The sequence below is a fragment of the Dreissena polymorpha genome, chromosome 4 (genome assembly GCF_020536995.1).
Source record: "Dreissena polymorpha isolate Duluth1 chromosome 4, UMN_Dpol_1.0, whole genome shotgun sequence".
NCBI lineage: Eukaryota > Metazoa > Mollusca > Bivalvia > Myida > Dreissenidae > Dreissena > Dreissena polymorpha.
The window spans coordinates 109,349,187-109,374,911 of NC_068358.1; the positions used below are offsets into that span (position 1 = coordinate 109,349,187).

Consider the following 25,725-nt stretch of genomic DNA (forward strand, 5'->3'; position numbering starts at 1 on the left):
TAAGTGAAGGTTGTACGTACACATTAAAGGACTTTAAATGTTGTCCGTTTAAATGCATGTCACAAAACAAGGAATTGTTCTACATTGGTTATTATTGTGCATTAAACCGCCTTAATGCCGTCAGATGCATATTTTGTCAGTATCTTCACAGACAAAACACAGTGCTCTTAGGACCATTAATTTTGGAAGAATTGCGATGTTATTGCAGGCAATATTAATGAACCTGTCATGAAATTGGAAATGAAACAAACATTGCTTCTGTTTATTCTGCAAATGAATTGTGTTTATTTCAGACAGTGAATAATGTTCGTAGTATTAATTTAAATAACAGTGTCATTGCCTATCCTTGTGGGCAGTTTTAACCAACCCGTGTTTCATAGTAAGTTATATCACGATATGCATTTCCTGAGTTCTAAAATGTGAGTTAAAATGCCTTTGGATAATCTTAAATAGCATATTTGCATGGAACTAATTTAAATATACATTCGAACTTCATTTCCGATTTTCATATTAATAAAATTCTTCTCAAGTCACATATTCTTATACAGTATTGTACTCACGCCCTGAGTAGTTTGCGTTAGTTTATCAAACGCAACGAATTCAACAGAAAAGGTCCATCCCCCACATAGTTGAATCCATTAGGACGTTTTTAATGCTATTATCATCATTATAAACCAAACATTTTTCTTAAGCGCTCTTAAATTATATCGATTGTAGTCTTAAACGTCATAAGCTAACGTCATACAACGAACTGGCGATGGGCTGAAATTGAACGTAGTATTCTTGCAGCTTTGATATGAACTTGTAGTAATACGTATCTGTCGTTGTGTTATAAACCTCCTCTGGATGCTATATTCTGACAAAGGGGATTGTTTGAAATATTGATTTGATTGCGCATGGATTTATTTGTAAAAAATAAAAATTTTTTTTTAGAAAAGTAAATCGATCGCTTTTTTTCTCCTAGATGTTTTCCACACGTTTCGTATAATGTTGCAGTTTTAACTGTAAAATATTTATGTCGTAAAGAAGTGGAACAACAAACGAATCAATAACTTCGTTTAATCAGAAATAAACCATATTGTTTAGCCTTTATGCATTGTATACGAATATATATATTGATATCGAACATTAATTGTATTACATATAAACATGCATCGTGGAAACTCACAGTTGTGTTAAGTATTTAACTGATGTTATCCTGTTTCTTCACATGTTCACCATTCTATAGTTTTGCATTACATGATGTGTATATTTATTATTTGTATATTTGTACGTGATATCGCGAAGATTAATGTTTTTTCGTGGTACATATAAGTGTTTTCGTTGTAGCTGTTAGTGCAAACCGTTTCAGCTCTCATGTCCTTACCTGTACATTGTGGTAGGAACATCTTCAATGGGTTCGGAGCTGTTTATTTGCCCATGCAGTCATTGCTCATCTCACAGTCAGATCCTATATATATGTAGTCGCCGTCCCGATTCGTGTCCAACGTTAATACCCATTTTGGATTATTATGCGATTACACGTACATTTTTAAGTAAACTTTTTGCTCAATAGACACAGGCCATGTGTTTGTAAAGAGTTAAATTGATATGTTCGATAAGAGCATTACAATTACAAGCGTCACGTCGCTTTATTCAGTGATGACGTCAACATATCGTAAACACCAGCATGTAAAATCTTATCAATCCCATAGAGTTAAAGAATAATGTTAATCGCATTCATCATTTCAATTCACATTGATTTGTAAATTATATTGAAGCTAGCTATTGGTGCTGTCGAAAAAGATTTACATTCCAATAAAAGGAACATTTTTAACTACCCCTACGTACTTTCGTTAATTAGATCTCGTGTATCATTATAAAGGTATAAACATGGACTTGGACTTCTTTGCGTTTGAAAATACGCTATAAGTTGAAAAAAGCTTGTGAAGTAAAGTAACACATTTTAAACTTGTAAAAAAACATCACTTTCATAAATAACACAATATCGACTCAGATGGATGTTTTTTAACTGCATTTTAAAATCCGGTGCATTTAAGCAGTTACACAGAATTATGAACACTCTTGAATATATTATGAAGTATGTTTTATATTCCATTACATTTTATGAAAAACATAAATTATTTATCATCTAACCATTTAGAATAAAAACAAACACATTTGTTTAGGTGTCATGACAAGCAGGGTATTTTATTTCTTGAAACACACGCACGGAGTGGGTGTTTGTATCTGACAGGGCTTTCTACACATAAATGCAAGAAACAAATCTTCTGACGATCGTATGTGTTCAATGAGCAACAGATATCGACCCCAATGGCACCGCTCAGTGGAAGAGTCTCGAGACGTCAGTAAACGTTGCGACATCCTTCTCATATATTTAAGAACTGAAACGATACTAAATCCATTCTGTAGAACACGTCGTTATACGTATCATTTAACATGCTCATGCGTTACATGTGAATACTTGAATATTATTAATACCCATCAGACGTCAAGCCTAAACTCAAAATCATACAATTGCACAATTTAACTACACAATTCAAAATCACAAGCCCAACCAAGGACGCCACGGCCCTAACAACCGTCCGTCCGCCGCCCATGCCCAAAGCGCACCGAGGACGCCCCCTATGCCCATCCACAACGCCTATTTGCGAAAAGTACATAAAGTGAAGCATAAGTTTTGATAAAAGCAGCTGCGATAATTACAGGATTTATTCATTACCATCAATTAAGAGAAGTGCACATGACTTCACGTACACCCCAAACAATAATCGGTGGTAACGAACGATTCAGGTGTAACCGCGAGCGGGATACGCAACCCTACTGCTCATTTTTTATTTTTCTTTTAATGGCAGGGTGACGTATGAGGACCCATGGCTCAAGACCGGTGTCTAGGTGCCTTCATCACCTCCTGAAACCTCTAATTTTAGAGAAATCTACAAATAATCAGCTGTTACTATATCGTAAACGTTAAGTATTCTTTTTAGAAAACCATGTAAATCTAATGGTAAAATGTCCGGAACCAATGCCCCTTTCTATCTCAAGTCAGTCATCCGTCTGCTCTCATAAAACTCACTGAAACACATAAAACATAATATTAACATCAACACACAAACAGAGCATAAATAAATAAAACGATTTAAATAAAGTCCTCGCTCTACCCTGCTTGCCTGTCAAATGACTAAACCTACAAATCTGTGCACGAGGAAATCTTGATTTCCGCACCATTGGACATATATCACCTTCAAAAACCTGTATAACCAGTTTATTCATTCACACAACGATAATAAATACATGTATGTGTATGTGTACTCATAGGCTTTAAGGCTTATGTATTACAAACTACAACCATATTCGAGGATTAGAAGATGTTTGTATTCCATACGTGACAAGGTTATATTTGCATATTGACAAACAATTAACCCATTTATGCATAGCGTCTAGAAAAAAGGCCTTGGCAAACAGCGTAGACCCAGATGAGACGCCGCATGATGCGGCGTCTCATCAGGATCTGCGATGTTTGCTCAAAGGAATTTCTGTAAGTTATATAGTAAATACAGAAGCAAATATACTAGACGTCGCTAATTTTGGAAATAAATTGATCCAATTTAGAAGGACGGGAGAGTCCACTAGGCATAAATGGGTTTTTAGAAATGTGCAAGAAGTCTGATATAAGCAGGGGGTATTACATGTTCCACTGGGTGTTATCGCACGAGGTGGTCGTGTGATGAAGTGCTATACGAATGCGACATAATACTTTGAATATCAGTTATTCTAACAATTTTCTCGTATACATAAACATTATTATATAATTCATTAATTAAATATATGTACATACCTTTCTAGCTGAAACACAATGAATACGTCTGTGTACAATATATACGTCAATAGTTCGCATATTGTTAACATCACTGTCTAATGGGATTACTTCTCGGTATCATGTTTACGGTCATAGTCGTTTGAAAGTATATTATTTAACTCGGTTTCAAGAAGATGCTATGACATTAAAGTTCAAGCGATTTGGTGATTTTAGTATTTTATGGGCAGGTTTTTACTTATTATTTGAAGACATTTCAGTTTATTTCCAAGTGTACTTTACTGTAAACAATCTTGTTAGCTTTGTATGACGAACACACTACAGTGTTTTGTGTCGTTTACAAACAACAACAACTGGTTTTACCATGTTCTTCATTTATCTTTGGTAAAGAAAAAGCGGTCCGTCTTTCATTAAGAAACAATACATACGGGCATTGGTAATGTTGACATTATTAGTAGTTAAATATATGTGTTTTCGAGAACTGGTGAAGGACATTTTGTAAAGAGAAATCCAGTCCCAAATGTATACAGATGTTGTCATAGAAAAAAACAAAGCATATTATAAAAAACATACGCTACTTTTGAACATTAAACTTTGAATCGCGTTATATTTCCAACGCGTCGTATTCAAATTATAATGAAGTGTTCATAATAAAGTCTTGATCTTAGGAAAAGGTTAATCGGTAACGGTACATCGAGCATTAATAATATATTTTAAATGGAAAAACCTGAACTTGCAAAAATGCGAATGGAACAGCATCAATAGACCGTCAATCAATGAGTCCTGTTTGTTCTTATATGTATCTTAATTTATTGTCGATGGTTCTTAATTGAAACATATACATTCAAACTAAATCAATCGCTATATTTTTTATTATGTTTCGACAACCATGAAAACGACATAAACTATGTCTATACGCATCACGATTGAAAGACCAGAGTAAGTATGATAGCAATATTATCGATTGTCGGGAAATTGTGTTTGCTGGGGACGATAATCCATTATTTTCATAGTGCTAATAATTTCATCTTCCATGGAGAAATATGCCAGTTTGCCTAGATGATTTGTTTCTTACAATTCTTCAGTTCGACATGAAACCTTTTCTTTATGTCACTCATGAAAAAACCAAACAAACTATGCTTCAAAGGAAGAAGGTGTTATATAGAGCATGGAAGGTTTTAGAAAAACGGTTGGATGGAATCCGATTCCTGTTTGTTTAGTTATAACGTCATTGTATTTCATTCTTTTAATACAAATTCTTAGCGAAAATGGATGGTTTATTCAATGCGCCACTTTTAGAAACCATGAGCAAATGTAAATAATGTGTACACTAAGAAAAGTGGTATAAACAGTAAAAACAACTTAAGTTCTGAAAGGCTGTATTACTCCTAGCAAATTGTTAATGAATGTTATTTAGCGTCGAATATTTTCCATTATTCATATCTGATGTTTCATGTAATAAACATACATGAATTGTATACACCAAATTATTTTCCTTTTCATTTTACGTAAGGACGACCATTTTACATTTATAAGTGTTGTCATAAATCGTAGATTTTACATTAAAAGACTTGGTTTAGCCGGACCGATATGATGCCAATTTAGGCTTTGTTTAAAGCTGTTGTTCCAAATCATAATTGCTGAAAGCGGAAACGGTGACCAACTGGTTATAAAAATGATAAATGTAGATGCCCGATGATTTGATGTCAGTACTTAAATAACAAAATGTAAATAGTTACTAACAAGTGGTATGTTAAAAGGAGCACTTGCATGTACGCAATAACGTTTTGAGATGCAGTTGAATTAATAACATTCTTGTATGCATAATGAGAAAACATTATTTAACCCATTAATGCCTAGCGTCTTGAAAAAAGGCATTGGCAAACAGCGTAGACCCAGATGAGAAGCGGTATCATGAGGCGTCTCATCTTGGTCTACGCTGTTTGCTTAAAGGAATTTCTGTAAGAAATATTCTAAATATATAATATATCGAAATAAATATACTAGACATCCATAATTTTGGAAATAAATTGATCCAATTTAGAAGAATCGGAGAGTCCATTAGCTATAAATGGGTGAAATACGACACAATGATTCTAGTTCGACAGCAGCAGATGCTGCAGCAACGAAACGAAATGATCGAACAAATTGATGTTTAAACAATAACATTTCAACGAGTAAACAGACTACACAGTTTTTTTACTGCAATCATAGGACGATTATAATAATTACAAATGATTATGATTATTTTTCTTCTTAATAACTTAAACTATTTGTAATATAACCGTACTGCGATTGTTCTCAGAATGTAGGTCAAGATTTCGTCTCCTGCCAAATTAGCATTACTTTGGGTGCAAAGAAGTCCATCTTCTCAGATTCGACAAGTACGATGTCGTTCCATCAATTATCATCCGATTCTTGGAACAAATGTCTGATGATAAGATAAAGGCATGAAAGCAATTATGACGCACAGATGATGCACTTTTCATATTTGATATCAGTAGACACATAAAAGAGATAACAGCAGACGCAAAAATATTTAATCGAGTTCCGTTATAGCGTTCACATTTTTTTTTCTTAAACTCCAATATCAAATCTGCATAAGATCAATGCCTTGTTTGGATCGTAATTAAACATGTTTTAAGGTCATATTAACGTCTAATGGAAAAGTTAAAGAGCTCGTTTTTGCAGCAACAGCTACATAGGACTGATTCATGCATGCTGTATCAATTAAATGTATAAATAATGTGTGACACTAAAATATGAAGAAGTGAAACTCCAGCTGCCAAGCAGTATAGCACTGTCATCACACTTGGTCCTTTAATTTTGGCAAGTGACAAATTGACTCAAGAAATGTTTGTGTCCGATGAACGATTGAAAATACATTTGTCTTTTGGAAACATTTCAAGTTTCAAATATACTTGTTTAAATGAAAAATACAGTCGATATGACTCTTCAATAGCTTGTTACAAGTACAGCGTCATACCATTTTGTCATTTTATTGACATAACTTGTCTTTCTTGATCTACAGCCTCTGTGGTCCATCTCTATCTTTTTGCAATTGCTGTTGATACTTTGTAAGTTTATGTGAATGACATCATAATTGTTTATTCAACTCAATTCTACAATCTGAGATGTTGTCAATAATTTATTTTTCGAGTACAGCAAACATATAATATAATTCGCATACATAATAATGAATAATATGAATTTGAAATGCCTTATAAAAAATACATTTTCCTCATTTTTTGGCAAAAGTCATACTTTTCTGCATGTGGAACAAATATATTTAAACAAGTGCTATTAAGTTATGGGATTGTATTCATCAACGTTTAAAGTCTAAACAATTCGTATACAAGCTTAGCAATCAGTTTTCTAGAGGTAGTAAATCATGTTAAATTGTTCTGAGAAAACTGGGCATAATACATGTGCGTAAAGTGTCGCCCTAGATTAGCCTGTGCCGTCCGCACAGGCTAATTAGGGACGACACTTTCCGCCTAAACTTGATTTTCGGTAAGGAGGGACTTCCTTGAAACTAAAAATACCATTAAAGCGGAAAGTGTCGTCCCTGTTTAGCCTGTGCGGACTGCACAGGCTAATCTTGGACGACACTTTACGCACATGAATTAAGCCCAGTTTTCTCAGAACAAGACATAATTAATGAAAATTGATCTTTATGTAGTTCTTTTCAAATTGAATGTGGACGTTTTGTGATAAGACTCATAGGTACAACGTTTTTTGACTTTTATGAAATAACTTGATTTTCTTAAAAGAACGCTTCTGCGGTGAGGTCTCTGTAACTGTTTCCTGACCCATTTCCTTCATACACAACATGTGGCTGTGTCATCGTCACATGTTCGTGGAAATGTCTTGCCTCTCTAATCTATTGTAATGCAGAATGACACACGCGACTGTTATTTTGGCCGCTCTGTCAGGTTTCACAGTATGTCCATAATGTAGACATGGAAACCTACGCTTGAGAACGCCAAAAGCTTGCTCGATCACCACTCTTGTTCGACATAAGTCTATGTTAAATCGTTTCTTTAGGTCAAACAACATACGTATAATATTGCAATGTTTAAGCATTCAACTTAATGTTAATAACTGAATCTATTTAGGTGACATTACTTTATATCTGTGAGTAAATATTAAACGTTTCCATGATGATTAGCATTTATATATATATATGTTATGAATTTTAGAATTGTGTGTTTTTTCCATATGTTTAGATTAAACATACTGGTCAAAGAAATTAATATGATATACTATTATCCATTATTGTTTGATAGCATATATTGAAATGTTCTGCATATTTCTATAACCAAAAATACCTTATGTATTTGTTTTCTTAAATCTAGGGAAACAACATATAATTCTGAATAAATGTGACTTTGTTTTAAAGATACATTTAATAACCAAACCTTACAAGGGCTGTCAGTGTTTTGATATGGTGTCATAAGATACCTCTTGCATCCATAGCCCGAGTCACCAAGCAGACGACCGTCGATTTCACCTGTTATAATAAGAAAGAATAATCCTTTTGCAGCACTGCTCCGTTTAACAACGATATATATATTATGTTGTTTAATAAATGCACATTTATGACATTGTTATAACGTTATTGTTGTTATATGTTGTTTATGATTCATTTATATGATTGGGATATTATTAACTGTGATCGTTTTGAACGATGTGATATAAATGAAGTTCAATATTTATTGTTGGTATGAATTATTTATTGGGCTGCTGCGACTCCTATTCAATTGTGTCATTGCGTTAATAAGTTGTGTTTTAAGTTACTTTCATTTTTCAAATGTAATATTAATACATGTTATCGTTTTAAAAGCTGTTATATTGTGATATTAGTAACTGTGATCGTTTTGGATGATGTGATATAAATGTCGTTTTGCCTATAAATGGTATTGTTAAATTTTATTAATTAAAAGCCCCGTGAATTGTCCGGTTCAAAGTGGTGGCCCCAGATGTTTTCATGACTGTGTGGTTGATATGCATTTGTGTTTCACGTCTATTAAATGTGTCGTATGTCATACCGTTAGGCTTTTGGTGCTATGCAATTAATATTGGGCCAGATGCTATTATAATATTTATCTTCTGCTGATGCAGCTGAAGTTTCTATTTATATATGGGCCGCGCTCTGTGAAAAATGGGTTTAATGCGTGTGCAAATAGTGTCGTCCCAGATTAGCTTGTGCAGTCCCCACAGACTTATCAGGGGCGACATTTCCGCCTCCATTGTATTTATCGTTTAACGAAAGACTAATCTTGACGAAAATCCAGTTTAGGCGGAAAGTGTCGTCCCTGATTAGCCTGTGCGGACTGCACAGGCTCTTCTGTGACGCCACTTTACGTACATACATTAAACCTCCTTTTCCCATAGCGATGCTCATATATATATATTTGGTACAATTACTTCAATGCTGATTTACTCAAAAGTCGTCACTATTGAAGACATGCTCTTCTCACTCTTCACAAGTTTTAACAACATTTATATACCTACAGTATATAAAGATGTTTAAGTTTGATTTTTAATGAACATTTGAAACTTGTTTTGCAAAATTAACATACTGCCGGACTGCGGGCGACTTTAAATTTGTTTAAACCTATTTATTTATGCTCAATTGCATAGAAAGTACTTATTACTTATTTGAAACCGTTTCCTGGGACTAGAACCAGTACTTGGTGTTTTTGGGGTAGATCGAAAGAACGCTCTCACAATGGGGATCGAACCCGTGACCTCCAGGTCGCTTGGCGGAGACCATATCCATTACACCACGGCGACATTGACTTCAAATAATACACTGATCTTCGGAATACGCCATGCATTTTTGCTTGATTATCACGTTATACCTCTTTTGACGAAGTAGAATTCAAGAAGGACATGAATATATTTGTTGAAGGATGATAAACTCGCGATGAAGTATGCGTCCATAATTGTGTGAATGTTGCTTTTATACGATTAGCTCATACAGAATGTTTAATAATAGCCAAATGTCTGCTTATTTCGAAATAAAAATATAAATGTTGGTAAACACAAGCCAAACTGCCGCGGTTACGTAAGAAATGCAAATGTTGGACGTATAGTATGATTTATATAATTTATGTTTTCTGATTTCATGCTTTTATTATCAATTCACACGTTTGTATATATATTTTATCAAATATATAAATAACGTTTAACTATTTTCATGAGACATTTTGACAGTTGTTGCTAGCAGTAGGCTATGATTCAAGCATAAATCCGTAATTAAATTAAAATTCTACTTCGTATATACGCTTAAATGCATTTAAAGATAAACACGCTTTCGTTATTTGCAAAGAAACTTTCTCACGTTTATCGGTGTTTTGCAGTCTTGTATATCAATTCTCATGCACATAAATTAATTTTGATATTCTCATCCTGGATTTGACAAAAATCTGGTAAATTTATACTTTCATGTATTATACTATCTTAACAATGTATGAGTGTCATGACCATATTGCGTTATTTAGACTGATTAATAATTAATTGATATATGAACTTGCAAGTGTGTTACTTTGTATCTCTATCTTTGATCTGATTTAATAAATATATATAGCTAAAAAGACAACTGTTTTGGTTTAAACTGACATTACGTAATATACCCCCACGCTGCGTTGTCTCAGGAATAGCAGCCATACGCATAGCTAATTTCAAGAGAAAAATCCAACAGAAATAAATGCAAACTGCGCACGTGGACATTGTATCTTGCAGACAGAGATTTATAGTGGAGATCATTCGTAAAGTTTTTATTCAATAGCTTGGGGGAATGTAGAAGTAGTTCCATAAACTTTATATAATGTTATGCGGAGAAACCGACAAAACAACTCACCAACCGACCGACAGAGTGACTCCAATATACTGTCTGTTAAACATGGCTGGCGGTGGTATACATATGGGTGCACATATATTGTCGAATATTTTATTCAACTCTTAAATGTACATAATGAAAACATAAACACGTTCTGTTCATAATAATTCTGAAAAGCCCACAACTAAGGCTTTACTTAGACACAATCGGGCTACTTGTGTACGACTTGCAGCTTATTCCTTAGTGCAATGCTCTTTGTTGCGATGTACAATCAATTAAAACAAAGCTTGATATGGTTAATTGGCAAAGGACTTATTTTTACCAAACTAGCTTATTTCCTCGGACAGAAAACATTTACACCATAATCTTTTAAACTAATTCACTGCGATCAGTATCAACAACAGCTCTTTACTATGTTTACGAAGAATAAACCCTTTCGCCGCATGTAATCACAGGTGGTTAGCGTGTGGCTATGATATTAATTAGTGAAAACATCATTTTGAATGATAAATAATCATATTATAACGAAAAATTAACTTTTCTGAAAAAAAATATTTCACTATCAAATATATATATAACAAGGTATGCAACTCAAAATCAGCACAAAACGGGGTGCATCGCTTTGAACAGCCATATCTTCATCAATTTTGCAGCGATTTTCACGATCTCGGTCTTATTCAACGCAGAAATGAATTTCCTTTCTGGAAATGTATATGTCTTGCAATATTTTTACAAATGCTGGGTCAACTTTTAAGAAATAACACGATACACAACACGCATGACCCAGTTGACAGTGATCATGTATTCTTTATGAATGAAATCTCCAGTTGTAAAGACACACCTCCGCATTGGACCAATGAAATCACTCGTATGTTTAAAATGTCAGTTAGTTGAAATGTATGTAAACAAAGGTTTCAAACGGCGCTGGACAGTTAGTCTTGATGCAGAATGTAACGACAAGAACGGTAATAATGTTTTTTCATACGTTTTATTGAATTATGGTATCGAACTACATGAACTTTGTAGGGAAGTTGCCCTTTACTCCGTGAAGATTTCAGTCTTAAAGACAGCATGATCACTGTCAACTGGGTCATGCGTGTTGTGTATCGTGTTATTCATTAAAAGATGAATAAAAAGAAGATATGGCTGTTCAAAGCGATGCACCCCGTTTTGGGCTGATTTTGAGTTGCATACCTTGTTATATATATATTTGATAGTGAAATATTTTTTTCAGAAAAGTTAATTTTTCGTTATAATATGATTATTTATCATTCAAAATGATGTTTTCACTAATTAATATCATAGCCACACGCTAACCACCTGTGCATGTAACAATATGTAGATCGTTGATAAAAAAGTTTTGACCCTCAGCGTGTGGACAATTTGGCTCTAGGGACATGATGTTAACACATTGTGTTGTAGAAGAAAATGCTATGTTACATACAAAATATCAAATCAGTGGCCGTGTGTAATCAGAAAAATAGTTAAAACTATTTTTCTATATAAGTCTTCATAACCTTGTGATATCCATTGTGTTGCCAGTGTTTACCCTATTGGCATAATCCGAAAGGGCCATAGTTGTGTTGCAATTGCGATAAAGACCTTTTAAATCTTGAAACAAGGTACAATATGCCCTGGTATATAATGTTGTTTGCATTGTGCCCTTTTCACCTTTCACCTCCCCATAAGATTATACGATTTTGTAAAATATTTAATAATTTATATAAAATGTGTAAAAAACTTATTAAACATACATTTCAATATAAATTAAAATAAAAGTTAAGAAGAACATGTGTCGAAAAATGCGAAATAAGTCCAGATATTTAATTTTGAAATCAAAATTGTCTGTACAGTCGAATTTGCCAGCATGTAAATCATGCATGAGCGATTTAAATCTAAATTTAGTTTAACGGTTCATTTGAAATTACTGCAACGATATATTTTCATGCGACACACGAACACAAACTGAAAACACGAATGCTACGGTTATTTTAGGAAAATATGTACGATATATCTTCGTCACAATCGGCTCGGGGCTCTAATTTGTTTTTGCTGCATTTTATGAAATTAGTCTTCATTGTTTATTTTTTTCTTGCCTGTTTTGTGTTTTTGTAACATATTTCATCAATATATTACAATTTAAAACATATACAACATCGTATAATCTCGCTTAAATGAATATGTCATAGTGCAGGATGAAAATAAAAATTTGCCTTAGAAAATGTGTGCACAAGTTTCGGGCATGTTTAATGTGTCAATTGTGCGTTGAACAAGAGCTAGTATTACAATGAGCAAAGATCAAAATAATACATTTTATAGCGTACAGTAAAGAGTCGATTAACAAAAGGTAACAGCATGCTAAATTGCTGTAGAAGTAAAATGGGTGATATAAATACGTTATGCATGTTTTTATTTATAAGCAGAACTTACAAAAATATAGCATAACAATGAACACAAGTAAGAAATACCCGTGAGTAAATTAACATAAACTATTCACGTGCTCATGCACAAAACTATATTTTCTTTCTAAACTAAACATAATAAGATTTTATGTTTACATAAAGAAACACGTTAAACGTTAAGTATAAACATATACAGCATAACGGACAATGACAACGCTGTGCACAGTATTTTTACGTCTTGTGTTTATATAACATGGTTAATTAATGTATTTAAATACACATTCTTTCGAAGCTATTCGCGTACTCTTGCATAAAGACTATGAATGGTGTCATGCTCAGCGTGCATACTTTTACAGTAAATAAGTCAATTAACATAAACTAGTTAAATGCACATGCACAACAACTATCGATGATGACTTGCTCAGTGTGCAAACTTTTATACAAAAAAAGTCGAGTCAATAACCTATAATGGCGTATACATTTCATCACAATTTTTAAATACGGACAGTAAGTTTATATAACGAACATCTTGCTTATGTCCTTTTCATAAAACAAAAAAAGATTAATAACTATATACAGAACATTTAAAAAACTTTACGGAGTTGTTAATGGTATCCATAACATATTTTAAATGTATGTCTTTATCAACAAAATTATACATAATACTTATTAAGCAAGTTTGTGCATATCACGTTCATTAAAATGTCTGTCAATGTGCCTTATGCATAAATTACTTATGCCGAGCCTATGAATGTTCTCGATTTTTTCAAATTATATATGTTGATCAAAATGCATGGATTTGCATAATCAACATAGTTTCGAATACAATACAAATAATTGTACACACAGCGATATAGAAAAAACACAACGCTGATTAGCAAAATCAACAATGCAATCATTTACACTAAGGTGTAAAGATAACACTGTGTCGATACAGGTTTAAAACACAAGGAATCGTGGTTTACGCATGCGTTCGTGAGATAGTGTTCAATGAAAGAAAAGGTTATTTATGTTATGCTATAAACCTGTATATCAGCTTCGGCCAGTCTGCTCCCATCCAATGTTTGTTCTCTTCGTAGGAATTAGCCGGACTACACCCTTCATTGATTTGTTGAATAGTTTTCCGTCCCACAACCAAACAGCTTCATTTTCAGACAATGTCCTTTTAATTGTCATCAGTACCTTTAGATTGATGTTTGTACAGTCTTTATTAATGTAAATGTTTTATCCTTTAACCTGCTTTCTCTTGGTCATTAAGATATTCCGTTTATTTCTCGCCACAAATTTAACAATAATCGGCCTTGTATATCCGTTTTTGACCTTGTCTAACCGATGTGATATATCAATGTTGCCGACTTGAAAATTGAGCCCTTCGATTGTCTGGTTTAAAATGTGCTACTACTTTCTGTGTTGTAGTTTCAGACTATTCGCGTGATGTTTGACCACTTTGTGTAGATTGTGCTTCTTCCGGTATACCAAATATACGGACATTATTTCTTCGGTTGTGTTATTTTGTGGAATAAAGTTAATCAGACTGATAATGAACATATTCTTGAATGTTAATTAAATCTGTTTTTGCTTGTTAACGGTTTTGTTCAACTTGTTTTTCTAGCAGCGTGATTTTTTCTTTGAGTTTGTTATTTTCCTTTTCCTTTTCAAATTATTTTCCTTTCGTAATTTCGATTCTATTTTCTACTGATTTTAGGCTCGTTCTTAGTTTGATTAAAGCTTAAATCTTTTCTGGAGAACAAGTTTTCTAGTTTTGTAGTTTTGTCTGCTAGTGCGTTTTTATGTCTGCCATTTCTTCAACTTGTGCCTTGTCAGCTTCAAATATGTCCGTTTAAAATATTTCACCTTTCGTTTTCTGATTTAAATCTGGGTCCCCTTCTTTTTCTGCGTTATTTTATTCTCCTGTATGTTAGTGTTGTTATTAGATTTAAAGCTCATGTCTAGCTCACTACTGCTGGAACCGTGTTTTCTTTAAGATGCATCAGGCATCTCATCGTTATGATCGCTGTACTTTTTTCATAACTATACTGTCATTTTGCTTTTGTATTTATAAAACTGGGCATGATTTACTCGTGCGTTGAGTCGAGATCGAGATACGTGCTCAATGGCCGCCTTTATCCAACTACCCTTTTACATTCTTATTATTCGTTTAAAACAATTAATTTCATTGGCTGAAATCGAGGTTCTCCTCTGACGTACCTGGGGAAAATCTTACCAACCAATCCGATGCAATTACGCAGGCGTTTACGCGGGTTAAATCCTCGATTTCATCGGGCATCCTGCTATAAATTCAGACGCTGGAGAAGGAAAGGGAAAGGAGGTCTACAGCCACCGATAGTTCTGCTTCGACGAGAGGTCTAAGTTATTCAACAGCCAACGTCAACGCGTATTCAAACCAAAGGTAAAGCTTAATTGTTTTATTGTTTTGCTTATAAATGGTATCGTTTAATTTTGTAAAATGCGAATTAATTGCTATTCTTTTCGTTCAATAAAAATGTGTGTTTACTAATGCACAGGGTGTTCGTGAGTTTTGGCGGGTATAGCGACATTCGAGGTCCGCTTTCAGGAGAGAACGCACGTTGTGGTTCAATATATTTTTAGCAGTAATTATTATACTCATTTTTAGTTTGAGAATATTAGTATTACTTCAGGTTTCAACGTACATTTTTCATATATAATTGTGCTGTTGGATGGGCGTGTTTATTACCGTGTATTTTTTCTATTTGACTAGTACGGGTTTCGCCCAATACTCGGCAACATGACATTTGACAAACGGGCACAGTTTTCAAGAGCTTTTTTTCTAGACATTCGAAAAAGAGGTTTTATCTGCTTGTTCCTGGGCGAGTCATGTTGCATTTGATATAAATCCTAGTTTAAGAAATAATGTGTTTTTTGGAGTTTCTTTAAATGCTATGCTTTGTTTGTGTGACAACATGTTTTAAATAGTTAAGAATGATTTTTTGTCCCTGGGTTTTGAATAATCTCTAAATGTACTTGTCTACTTACATAAATCCTGTTGGTAAAACGGCAACAATAAAAGCGGACCGCCTTCTACATTTGGTGTTTATTGTAATGTTTGTTGTCACTTGTTTGCCAGTAAGCAAATAAGTTATTTATTTTCGGACTAACGAAGTGAAGGAGGAAATAAGTATGGAGAACATGTCGTGTAAGGACACATCACTTCCTGAATGGTCAGAAGTGGGTGGGGTAATGTGAAAAAATAATTACTTATATTAACATTCTATATTAAGTAAGGAACACTATTGCCATTTACAATAATATATACTTCAGTGATAAATGAACTAGTTCTAATAAAATCTTTAAAAAAGAATGAATATCACCTGTTTTCACCGCATAAACCGCTTTCTTCTTGGGCCATTAAAGCCACACACCCTGAAATGAAATACATGACATAGAAAATTTAAGTATAAATAAGAAACATATTTTATCTATGCCAATTATAATATATCTGGTAACAAGGTAGAAATCAATCTCTTTTGCGCTTGTAAACTGAAAAAAATCGCTTTTGTCGAAAATGGACGTATACGTCTAGAAATCCTACTTTTGGTTTTAAAAACGTACCGTTTGAAAAATAATAAATTACTTTCTAACTATGCTATAGATTTAATTTGTCATGTAAAATGTCAATTAAAATATATCGGGTGGTTAAAAGGTAGAAATCCGTCTTTTTGCGCTGTATAACTTAAAACTAATCGCGTTTGCCGAAATGAACGAATACGTATAGAAATCCTACCTTCGCGAGTTTAAAATTAAAAAAAACTTGCTTACTAGGCTATAGATTTAAGGACAATTTTCACACTTTCAATTTGCATGTATATGTATTGATTAACAGGTACTTCATTTCAAGGTGTGTGGCTTAAGTCCTTATTTTCTTATTTTATTCATAAATCCACTGACACCAGCCGGAGCCTACACCACTAGAAGATAATGTTGGAGTATTATAAATTATAACGCACTAGAAACACTAAAAAAGGATCATTTTTGTAAGAAAAAAACGAGTAAACAACTAAGAGTAAAAAATAGTAAACTTGTAAAAGTATGGTTGGCCAGAAACGGCTATTTTAAATTGTTTTAATTAAATAAACAGAAATATTGAAAATATTAAAATAACATCCCTTAAAATGTATTGATTATATTAATGTATATAATGATATATATAAATGTGTTTGTTAGAGTGGTGTTTTACAGTTTCCAAAATGTTTCAATCAAACTTATATTTGTCTTTTCTGGGCAAACATACTTTTGTCATACTATTTTGTTAACTAAAGTTGCGAACACTTTTTCTTACAAAAGGATCCTTTTTTAAGTGTATCTAGTGTGCTCTATGTAATAATACTCGATTAACACTATGTTCTACAGTGGTGTATGTTCCAGCTGGTGTCGGTGGATTTATGAATACAATAAGCAAAAGAGGACTTTGAATGCCCAAGAAGAAAGAGGTTTATAGGTGAAAAATGTCCTTAAAATACTCTTTTTATGTCCCCACCACTATTGTGGGGGACATATTGTGTTTGCCCTGTCTGTTGGTCTGTCTGTTGGTATGTTCGTTTGTTTGCTCCAACATTTACATTTTGCCATAATTTTTGCAATATTGAAGATAGCAACTTCATATTTGGCATACATGTGTATCTCTTGGAGCTGCACATTTTGAGTGGTGAAAGGTCATCCTTCAAGGTAAAAGGCCAAATATATAGCTTCAAAGCGGCACAGAAGAGGACATAGTGTTTCCGACAAACACATTTCTTGTTGAAAGATTTAATTAGAATTTGTTCAGGTTTCACTAAAGTATGTTATTTTAGTTGTGCATATTGTTCCATACTTTGTATGTGTGCTAATATAAGGAATAATTCGTGAACATTACCAAATCCACTTCTGACCGTTTTAAAAAGTGTCCGTTATGCTTTTGTTTGTTACAAAACATATATTGCTTTACTTAAAGGCAACCGACGCAGAAAACATTAAAGGTCGCACAAACTGGTCTTAAAAGATGAAAATCTTTTCATAGACCTGTTATCATATGGAGCTTTTTAAAGAACTTATTTATGTACTAAGAAAATGCACTTGTTGAATTAAGTATTAAACACATTTGATCGTTTTGGGGAATGTATTAATGTTTAATTTTACATATCATATATAACTTGCATTAATTTTTTAAGACAGTGGCCAGGTCTATTATTTTTATACTCCCGTTTTTAAAAACGGGACGTATTATAGTTTCACCCTTGGCGGGCGGCGGGCGGCGTCCACAGCAGTTTCCGCTATCTAATTCAAATAGTTTTCATCCGATCTTCACCAAACTTGGTCAGAAGTTGTGTCTAGACAATATCTAGGTCAAGTTCGAATATGGGTCATGCTGGGTCAAAAACTAGGTCACGGGGTTACTTAGTGCATTTCAAGGCTTAAGCATGGTGTCCGCTCTCTAATTGAAGTAGTTTGCATCCGATCTTCACCTAATTTGGTCAGAAGTTGTGTCTAGATGATATGTAGGATAAGTTCGAATACAGGTCATGCCTGGTCAAAAACGAGGTTACGAGGTTACTTAGTGCATTTGAAGCATTTAGCATGATGTCCGCTCTCTAATTGAAGTAGTTTTCATCCGATCTTCACCTCATTCGTTTACGAATCAAAGAGAAAATTGTTTATGTTGATGCGAAATGACTTTTGATTCTCCATCCTGACATTTGCAATTATTAGCTCGGCTGTTTTCGCAGAAAACCAGAGGTATTTCATAGCCAGCTCGTGTCGTCCGCCGTCCGGAGTTCGATGTCCGTCTTGCTAAACCCTTTACATTGGCTCTTAAATCAAAGTACTTCCACCTACAACTATTAAGCTTCATATGTAGATGCTTCATGATAAGTTCTAATCGCCACACCCATTTTTGGCTCACTAGGTTAAAGGTCAAGGTCACTGTGACCTCTAAAACAAGCTTTCATTTATAAAAAACTGCACCCGCAGCCGAGCGTTGGCATCCCGTTATGCAGTGCTCTTGTTCATTACTATGTTTACATCCTTATGATCACAAAGGATATGTACACATGCGCATCTGTGCATAATGCAATGCTAAACAAAATATTACTATAAAATACAATTTCATAATTGTCTTACTATCGCAATATGTGCGTATATGCCAATTAAGTAGAACGTAATTATCATAACACGATTACAATCAGATCCAGACCTGCTTCCTCATGTCTAATTTGAAAGATAAATACTGTTTAACATGTATAAAATTCAAGGTTTTTTCAGAGTTTTATAAAGCGCATCCCAACGTTTTTTTCCATATTTTTAATGTAACTGTATCATTTCTCATTTTTTGAACAGACAGCTTTCAAAACAAAACTAATTATACTTACCCGATATAATCGAACAAGAAAAGATCATTTCCAAGCGTAAAGAAAAATAAAACAAACTTGCCCGAATGAAGCCGTACATACTGGAGTACACTCCCATTATGAATGATAACATGAGCTAACATGGTATAAAACACTTGAGTGTAATCGTCTTTACACGACCTTAAGAATAATCCCCTGGCATATACGTGTATCTAAGCAAAAGTAATACTATTCAGTAAATGTGTATATATTTGAATGATTTGCAGGACAAAGATGCTGTTCGTGCTGATTTTAGCGATTGCCCTCACATCATGCGTCATGTGTGAGAGAAATGCTCTGGGCTTGGGTGCCAGAACGAACGAGGACATCGAACAACTAGATCACTCTCGCCGTTGGCTTGTGGCTCTTTTCAAGGGTGCCGTGCTGGGCTATCAGGGCGGCAGAGCCACCGGTTGGTGGAAAAGGGGAGGCGCTGATGTAAGTACAACCAAGTTATGTTTTGGTCAATTATGTTTTTTTGTGTATTCGGATTATCGCAGTTTTCTTCTGTATTTCAGTCGAATCACAGCAGTCAGATAACCTGCTCGCATTTTCCTACGATATCTAGTTTCCCAGTTTTAAGTACACATAAAAGTAACTTACAACATCACTACTTGAAATAAAGGTAAGGTGTGATTAGCCGTAGAAAGGATATCATAAAGAAGTAAAACTAATCACCCCATAAGTTATGCGGTCGCGCCGGGGATCAAACCCGCAATCCTCAGATCTGTAGTAAAGCGCTCCAGTAACTAAGCAAGGCGGCCCGAATTAGTCAATTATGTCAACCTTAAAATCGAGCTTTGGCGCCTTGTGTAAATTGCATAGTTTCTGCGATACAGGACTCGGAAAGAACGTCCAGACACAGTCGAATATTGTAAGAAAGGATTTTGTACAATTAAGACCTTTGTATAGTAATGGAATTGTTTTTTTAACGAATGAGTCTTCTTGTAAAACAATATTTAATAATGAAAATCATATATCCGAATATAACGAAATACACATATTACATATGCGTTTAACTTTATATAATTTCTAACATAGTTTATAAATCAAGACTGTTATTTAACCTGTAACGGTCAATTACAAAAACATTGCTTTGATGAGTAATCATTCAATCAAATGGTGTGTGCGTGTGTTCGAGTAAACCTGATAAAACATTGGACATTGCAGGGGAGGATGGAGCGTTTCAAAGTGATGATTCAAGCGAATCCGTGCGCTTTCAACATTTACGATGCAAACGGGGATGGCGCGATAACATGGGAAGAGTTCGAAGCGATTTTTGGAGAAGGCGAAACAACACACAAATTGGCCGAGGCACTTGACGAATCCGGTGAGTTAATCTGGTATATATTTCAACCTCATAAGTCTTGCTCTATGAAAAGGGGGTTTAATGCATTTGCGTAACGTTACGTCTCGGATTAGCCTGTCCAGTTCGCACAGGCTAACAAGGGTCGAAACTTTCCGCTTGCATATAGTATTTTTCGTTTAAAGGAATACTCTTCTTTGCAATAATCCTGTTAAGGCGGAAAGTGTCGTCTCTGATAGCCATGTACGTACGCACATGCAATAAACCCCCTTTTCACAGAGCGAGGCTAATGTACACAAACTCAAACTCTCGTACACAATGTAACACGTCTTACACTGATCGGTCGCATAGAAATATTCCACTTATAATAATGCGCCTACTAGCGGAGCATATGTCCACTATTTGAGCTGTACTTTTATTATGATATACCATAATATATCATGTACATGTATTGTATAAAGCGATGTATATTTCCTTTAACTGGTCAGTGTTAAGATCGACAAACGATTTTTACAAAGCCGCAGTTCATATACTATATTAAAACATCGAAGATTGGCAATTTTAACTTCAATATTGTTTATTTGTTTTTAATACGTTCTTTTAATGCTCGAAATAAAGCTCTTTAATTTTTGTTACACAATTGTTGGGACATATTCGAGCAATATGTTTTTTCGATGAACATGTATCTTTTAATATCTCGGCGTTTAAAATTAGGACGTCATCAGGTCGCCGTCCGGCGTCAACAAAGTGCGAGTTTGTAATACGTCATGGACGACTAGTTAATTTATTTAGTTATTAGCTCATCTATTTTTTGAAAAAAAATTATGAGCTATTGTCATCACCTTGGCGTCGGCGTCGGCGTCGGCGTCGGCGTCGGCGTTGGCGTTGGCGTTGGCGTTGGCGTCGGCGTCCGGTTAAGTTTTGCGTTTAGGTCCACTTTTCTCAGAAAGTATCAATGCTATTGCATTCAAACTTGGTACACTTACTTACTATCATGAGGGGACTGGACAGGCAAAGTTAGATAACTCTGGCGTGCATTTTGACAGAATTATGTGCCCTTTTTATACTTAAAAAATTGAAAATTTTGGTTAAGTTTTGCGTTTAGTTCCACTTTTCTCAGTAAGTATCAATGCTATTGCATTCAAACTTGGTACACTTACTTACTATCATGAGGGGACTGGGCAGGCAAAGTTAGATAACTCTGGCATGCATTTTGACAGAATTATGTGCCCTTTTTATACTTGGAAAATTGACAATTTTGGTTAAGTTTTGTGTTTAGGTCCATTTTATTCCTTAAGCATCAAAGCTATTGCTTTCATACTTGCAACACTTACTAACTATCATAAGGGGACTGTGCAGGCAAAGTAATGTAACTCTGACTGGCATTTTGACAGAATTATGTGCCCTTTTTATACTTAGAAAATTGAAAATTTGATTAAGTTTTGTGTTTAGGTCCACTTTATTCATACAGTATCAAAGCTATTGCTTTCATACTTGCAAGATTTATGAACTATCATAAGGGGACGGTGCAGGCAAAGTTATGTAACTCTGACTGGCATTTGGACGGAATTATGGGCCATTTATACTTAGAAAATTGAAAATTTGGTTAAGATTTATGTTTTGGTCCACTTTACCCCTAAAGTATCATAGATATTGCTTTCATACTTGGAACACTCACAAACTATCATAAGGGTACAGTAAAAGGACAAGTTGCATAACTCTGGTTGTCATTGTTACGGAATTATGGCCCTTTTTTGACTTAGTAACTTTTAATATATGGTTAAATTTTGTGTTTCGATCCACTCGAAGTATCAAGGCTATTGCTTTCAAACTTCAAATACTTACATGCTATCATGAGGTTACTGTACCTGGCAACTTGAATTTTACTTTGACCTTTGAATGACCTTGACTCTCAAGGTCAAATTATTAAATTTTGCTAAAATTGCCATAACTTCTTTATTTATGATTAGATTTGATTGATACTTTGATGAAACTACTCTTACCTGACATACCACAATAGACTTCACCCAAACCATCCCCCGTGCCCTCCCCCCCTCCCCCGTGCCCTCCCCCCTCCCCCCCCCCCTAATTTTTTTTTTTTTTTTTTTTTTTTTTAAGATCATCTCACAAATGACCACCACACCCTCACACTATACCCCCACCCCACCCCACCCCCCCCCCCAATTTTTTTTTTTGATTTTTTTTTTTTTTTTTTTTTTTTAAGATCATCTCACAAATTATCACCACACCCTCACACTATACCCCCCCCCCATTTTTTTTTTAAAACGGTTATGTTTGAAATACCGTCCAACCATCGCACCCAAACCCCCCCCCCCCCCCGATTTTTTTTTTTTTTTTTTTCGCTTTTTTGGAAGATAATGTAATAAATATCCACAACCCCACACTATACACCCCTCTTCACTCCACTCCTCCCTCCTTTGTGATTGAAAATGAGAGTCCCTTCACCTTTAAAAAGAAAATAGATGAGCGGTCTGCACCCGCAAGGCGGTGCTCTTGTTAATTGAATTTCTTACTATTTAAGCTTAATTCAAGATGTTTGCTTTAGCAAAATATAAGAAATTCTATGTATATGGCTTAAATTAAGTATACATAACGATATGTTTTTATATACATAACCATTACTGCTGCTTAGTACTGAAAATGCATGAAGATGATCTTAACATTTAATAATGTTTTGACTCTAAAGCGTTTTTATCAAAGGCGAGATGTGGGTGGTACTTTTGTAAGTTTCATTTGATCGTGCCTCAATCAGTTATTGCCTGTTGCTCTGGTTTGACCATTATGTAGTTTAATTTGCCGTGAATTGTCCGGTTCAAAGCGGTGGCCCCAGATGTTTTCACGACTGCTTGGTTGATATGCATTTGTGTTTCACGTTTATTAAATGTGTCGTATGTCATACCGATAGGCTTTTGTGTTTTGCAATTAATATTGGGCCAGATGCTATTATAATATTTATCTTCTGTTGATGCAGCTGAAGTTTCAATTATGTATGGGCCGCGCTCTGTGAAAAATGGGTTTAATGCGTGTGCGAATAGTGTCGTCCCAGATTAGCTTGTGAAGTCCCCACAGGCTTATCAGGGGCGACATTTCCGCCTCCATTGTATTTATCGTTTAACGAAGACTAATTTTGACGAAAATCCAGTTTAGGCGGAAAGTGTCGTCCCTGATAAGCCTGTGCGGACTGCACAGGTAATCTGTGACGCAACTTTACGCACATGCATTAAATATACCAATATATTTGGTACAATTACTTCAATGCTGATTTACTCAAACGTCTGCACTACTGAAGACATGCGTAATTAAGATACCCATTTGAAACTTTTTCCAAAAAATTAACATACTGTTGGGACTGTGGGAGATTTTAAATTTGTTTAAACATATTTATTTAAGCTCGATTGCATTGAAAGTACTTACTACCTAATTGAAACGCATTCTCGTCCGTTTCCTGGGACTAGAACCAGTACTTGGTGTTTTCTGGGTAGATCTAAAGAACACTCCCACAATGGGGATCGAACCCGTGACCTCCCGGTCGCTACGCGGAGACCATATACATTACACCGTGGCGACATTGACTTTTAATGATACACGTATCTCCGGAATACGCCACGCATTTTTGCTTGGTTATCACGTGATGCCTCTTTTGCAGGTGACGGTATGGTGGACGAAAAGGAATTCAAGAAGGACATGCATAAATTTGTTGAAGGATGTTAAATTCGCGATGATCTATGCGTCCGGAATCGTGGGAAAGTTGCTGTTATACAATTATTTCTTACAGAATTGTTAATGATAACTGAATGCCTTATTGTGTCGAATGTTTACTTGACATTTTGACAATTGTTGCTAGCAGTAGGCTATGGTTCAAGTATGTATCCTTAATTCATTTCAAACTATACTTTGTATGCACACTTAAATGCCTTTCAAATGAATAATGTATAGTCACTTACATTAGCCACTTAATCATTTGTGCTTATTAAACAGAAATGCGCTTTTGTTATTCTTACGTTTATCGGTGTTTTGCAGTCTTATTATTGTATATCAATCCTAATGCACATAAATTAACATTTAAGATTGTCAAATCCGGGTAGCGGGTAAATTTATACTTTTGTTATGTATTATACCATCTTAACAATTGATGATGGTCGATACCATAATGTGTTATTTTAACTTAATAATTAATTAATGCATTAACTTGCAAGTGTTACTTGGTTACTATATATTTGCTTTGATTGAATAAATATTTAGCATTAAACTTCTGTTTGTGTATCAATTGACATGCCTTTATATACCTTCCCCACACTGCTTTGTCTCTGGAGCAGCAGTCTATAACTATAGCCAATCACAAGAAAAAGAAATCGAAAATAAATGAACTGCGCACGTGTACATTGTATCTTGCAGACCGAGACTTCATGGTGGAGAAATGTTTGAAGTTTTAATTTAATAGCTTATGGAATGTAGTAGTTTCATAAAAAATATATAATTTTATGAGAAGAAATCGACATAAAAACCCACCGACCGACCGATAGTGACTCCCAATATACTGCCTGTCAAACATGGCTTGTGGGGGTATAAACATAGATGTACATATATTGTTGAATATTTTATAATCTCTTTATAATGTACATAATAAACACAAGCAATTACTGTTCATATTTTGCAAAGCCGACAACCTAGGCTCTTAGTCACAAATTGGCTACTTTTGTACGACTTGAAGCTTATCTCTGGGTAAGACTCTTGGTTCATGGCGATGTTCACTCGATGCAAAAAGGTGATACGGTTTATTGGCATGTGCCTGTTTTTTTAGCTCGGCTGTTTTCGAAGAAAACCAGAGGTATTGTCATAGCCTGCTCGTCCGCCGTCCGCGTCGTGCTCAAACCTTAACATGGTCTACAACTTTGAAACTTCATATGTAGATGTACATTCATGACTTCTAC

At 34.7% G+C, this 25,725-nt stretch overlaps 1 protein-coding gene across 1 annotated transcript; it reads left to right on the top strand.

The window, feature by feature from the left end:
- The first annotated feature begins 15,315 nt into the window (after positions 1-15,315).
- On the top strand, positions 15,316-25,043 carry LOC127876671 (uncharacterized). Its single transcript, XM_052422038.1, has 4 exons — positions 15,316-15,476; positions 19,695-19,905; positions 20,638-20,797; positions 24,441-25,043. Exons 2-4 carry the CDS (start codon positions 19,702-19,704, stop codon positions 24,503-24,505), a joined length of 429 nt encoding a protein of 142 aa, XP_052277998.1. The 5' UTR covers positions 15,316-15,476; positions 19,695-19,701; the 3' UTR covers positions 24,506-25,043.
- The last annotated feature ends 682 nt before the right edge of the window (positions 25,044-25,725 follow it).

Excerpts from the sequence above, each read along its gene's own strand:
- LOC127876671 (XM_052422038.1), top strand. The coding sequence starts at position 19,702 with ATGCTGTTCGTGCTGATTTTAGCGATTGCCCTCACATCATGCGTCATG. Across the intron at positions 19,906-20,637 it reads GGAAAAGGGGAGGCGCTGAT|GGGAGGATGGAGCGTTTCAA; the intron begins GTAAGTACAACC and ends TGGACATTGCAG. Across the intron at positions 20,798-24,440 it reads CGAGGCACTTGACGAATCCG|GTGACGGTATGGTGGACGAA; the intron begins GTGAGTTAATCT and ends CCTCTTTTGCAG.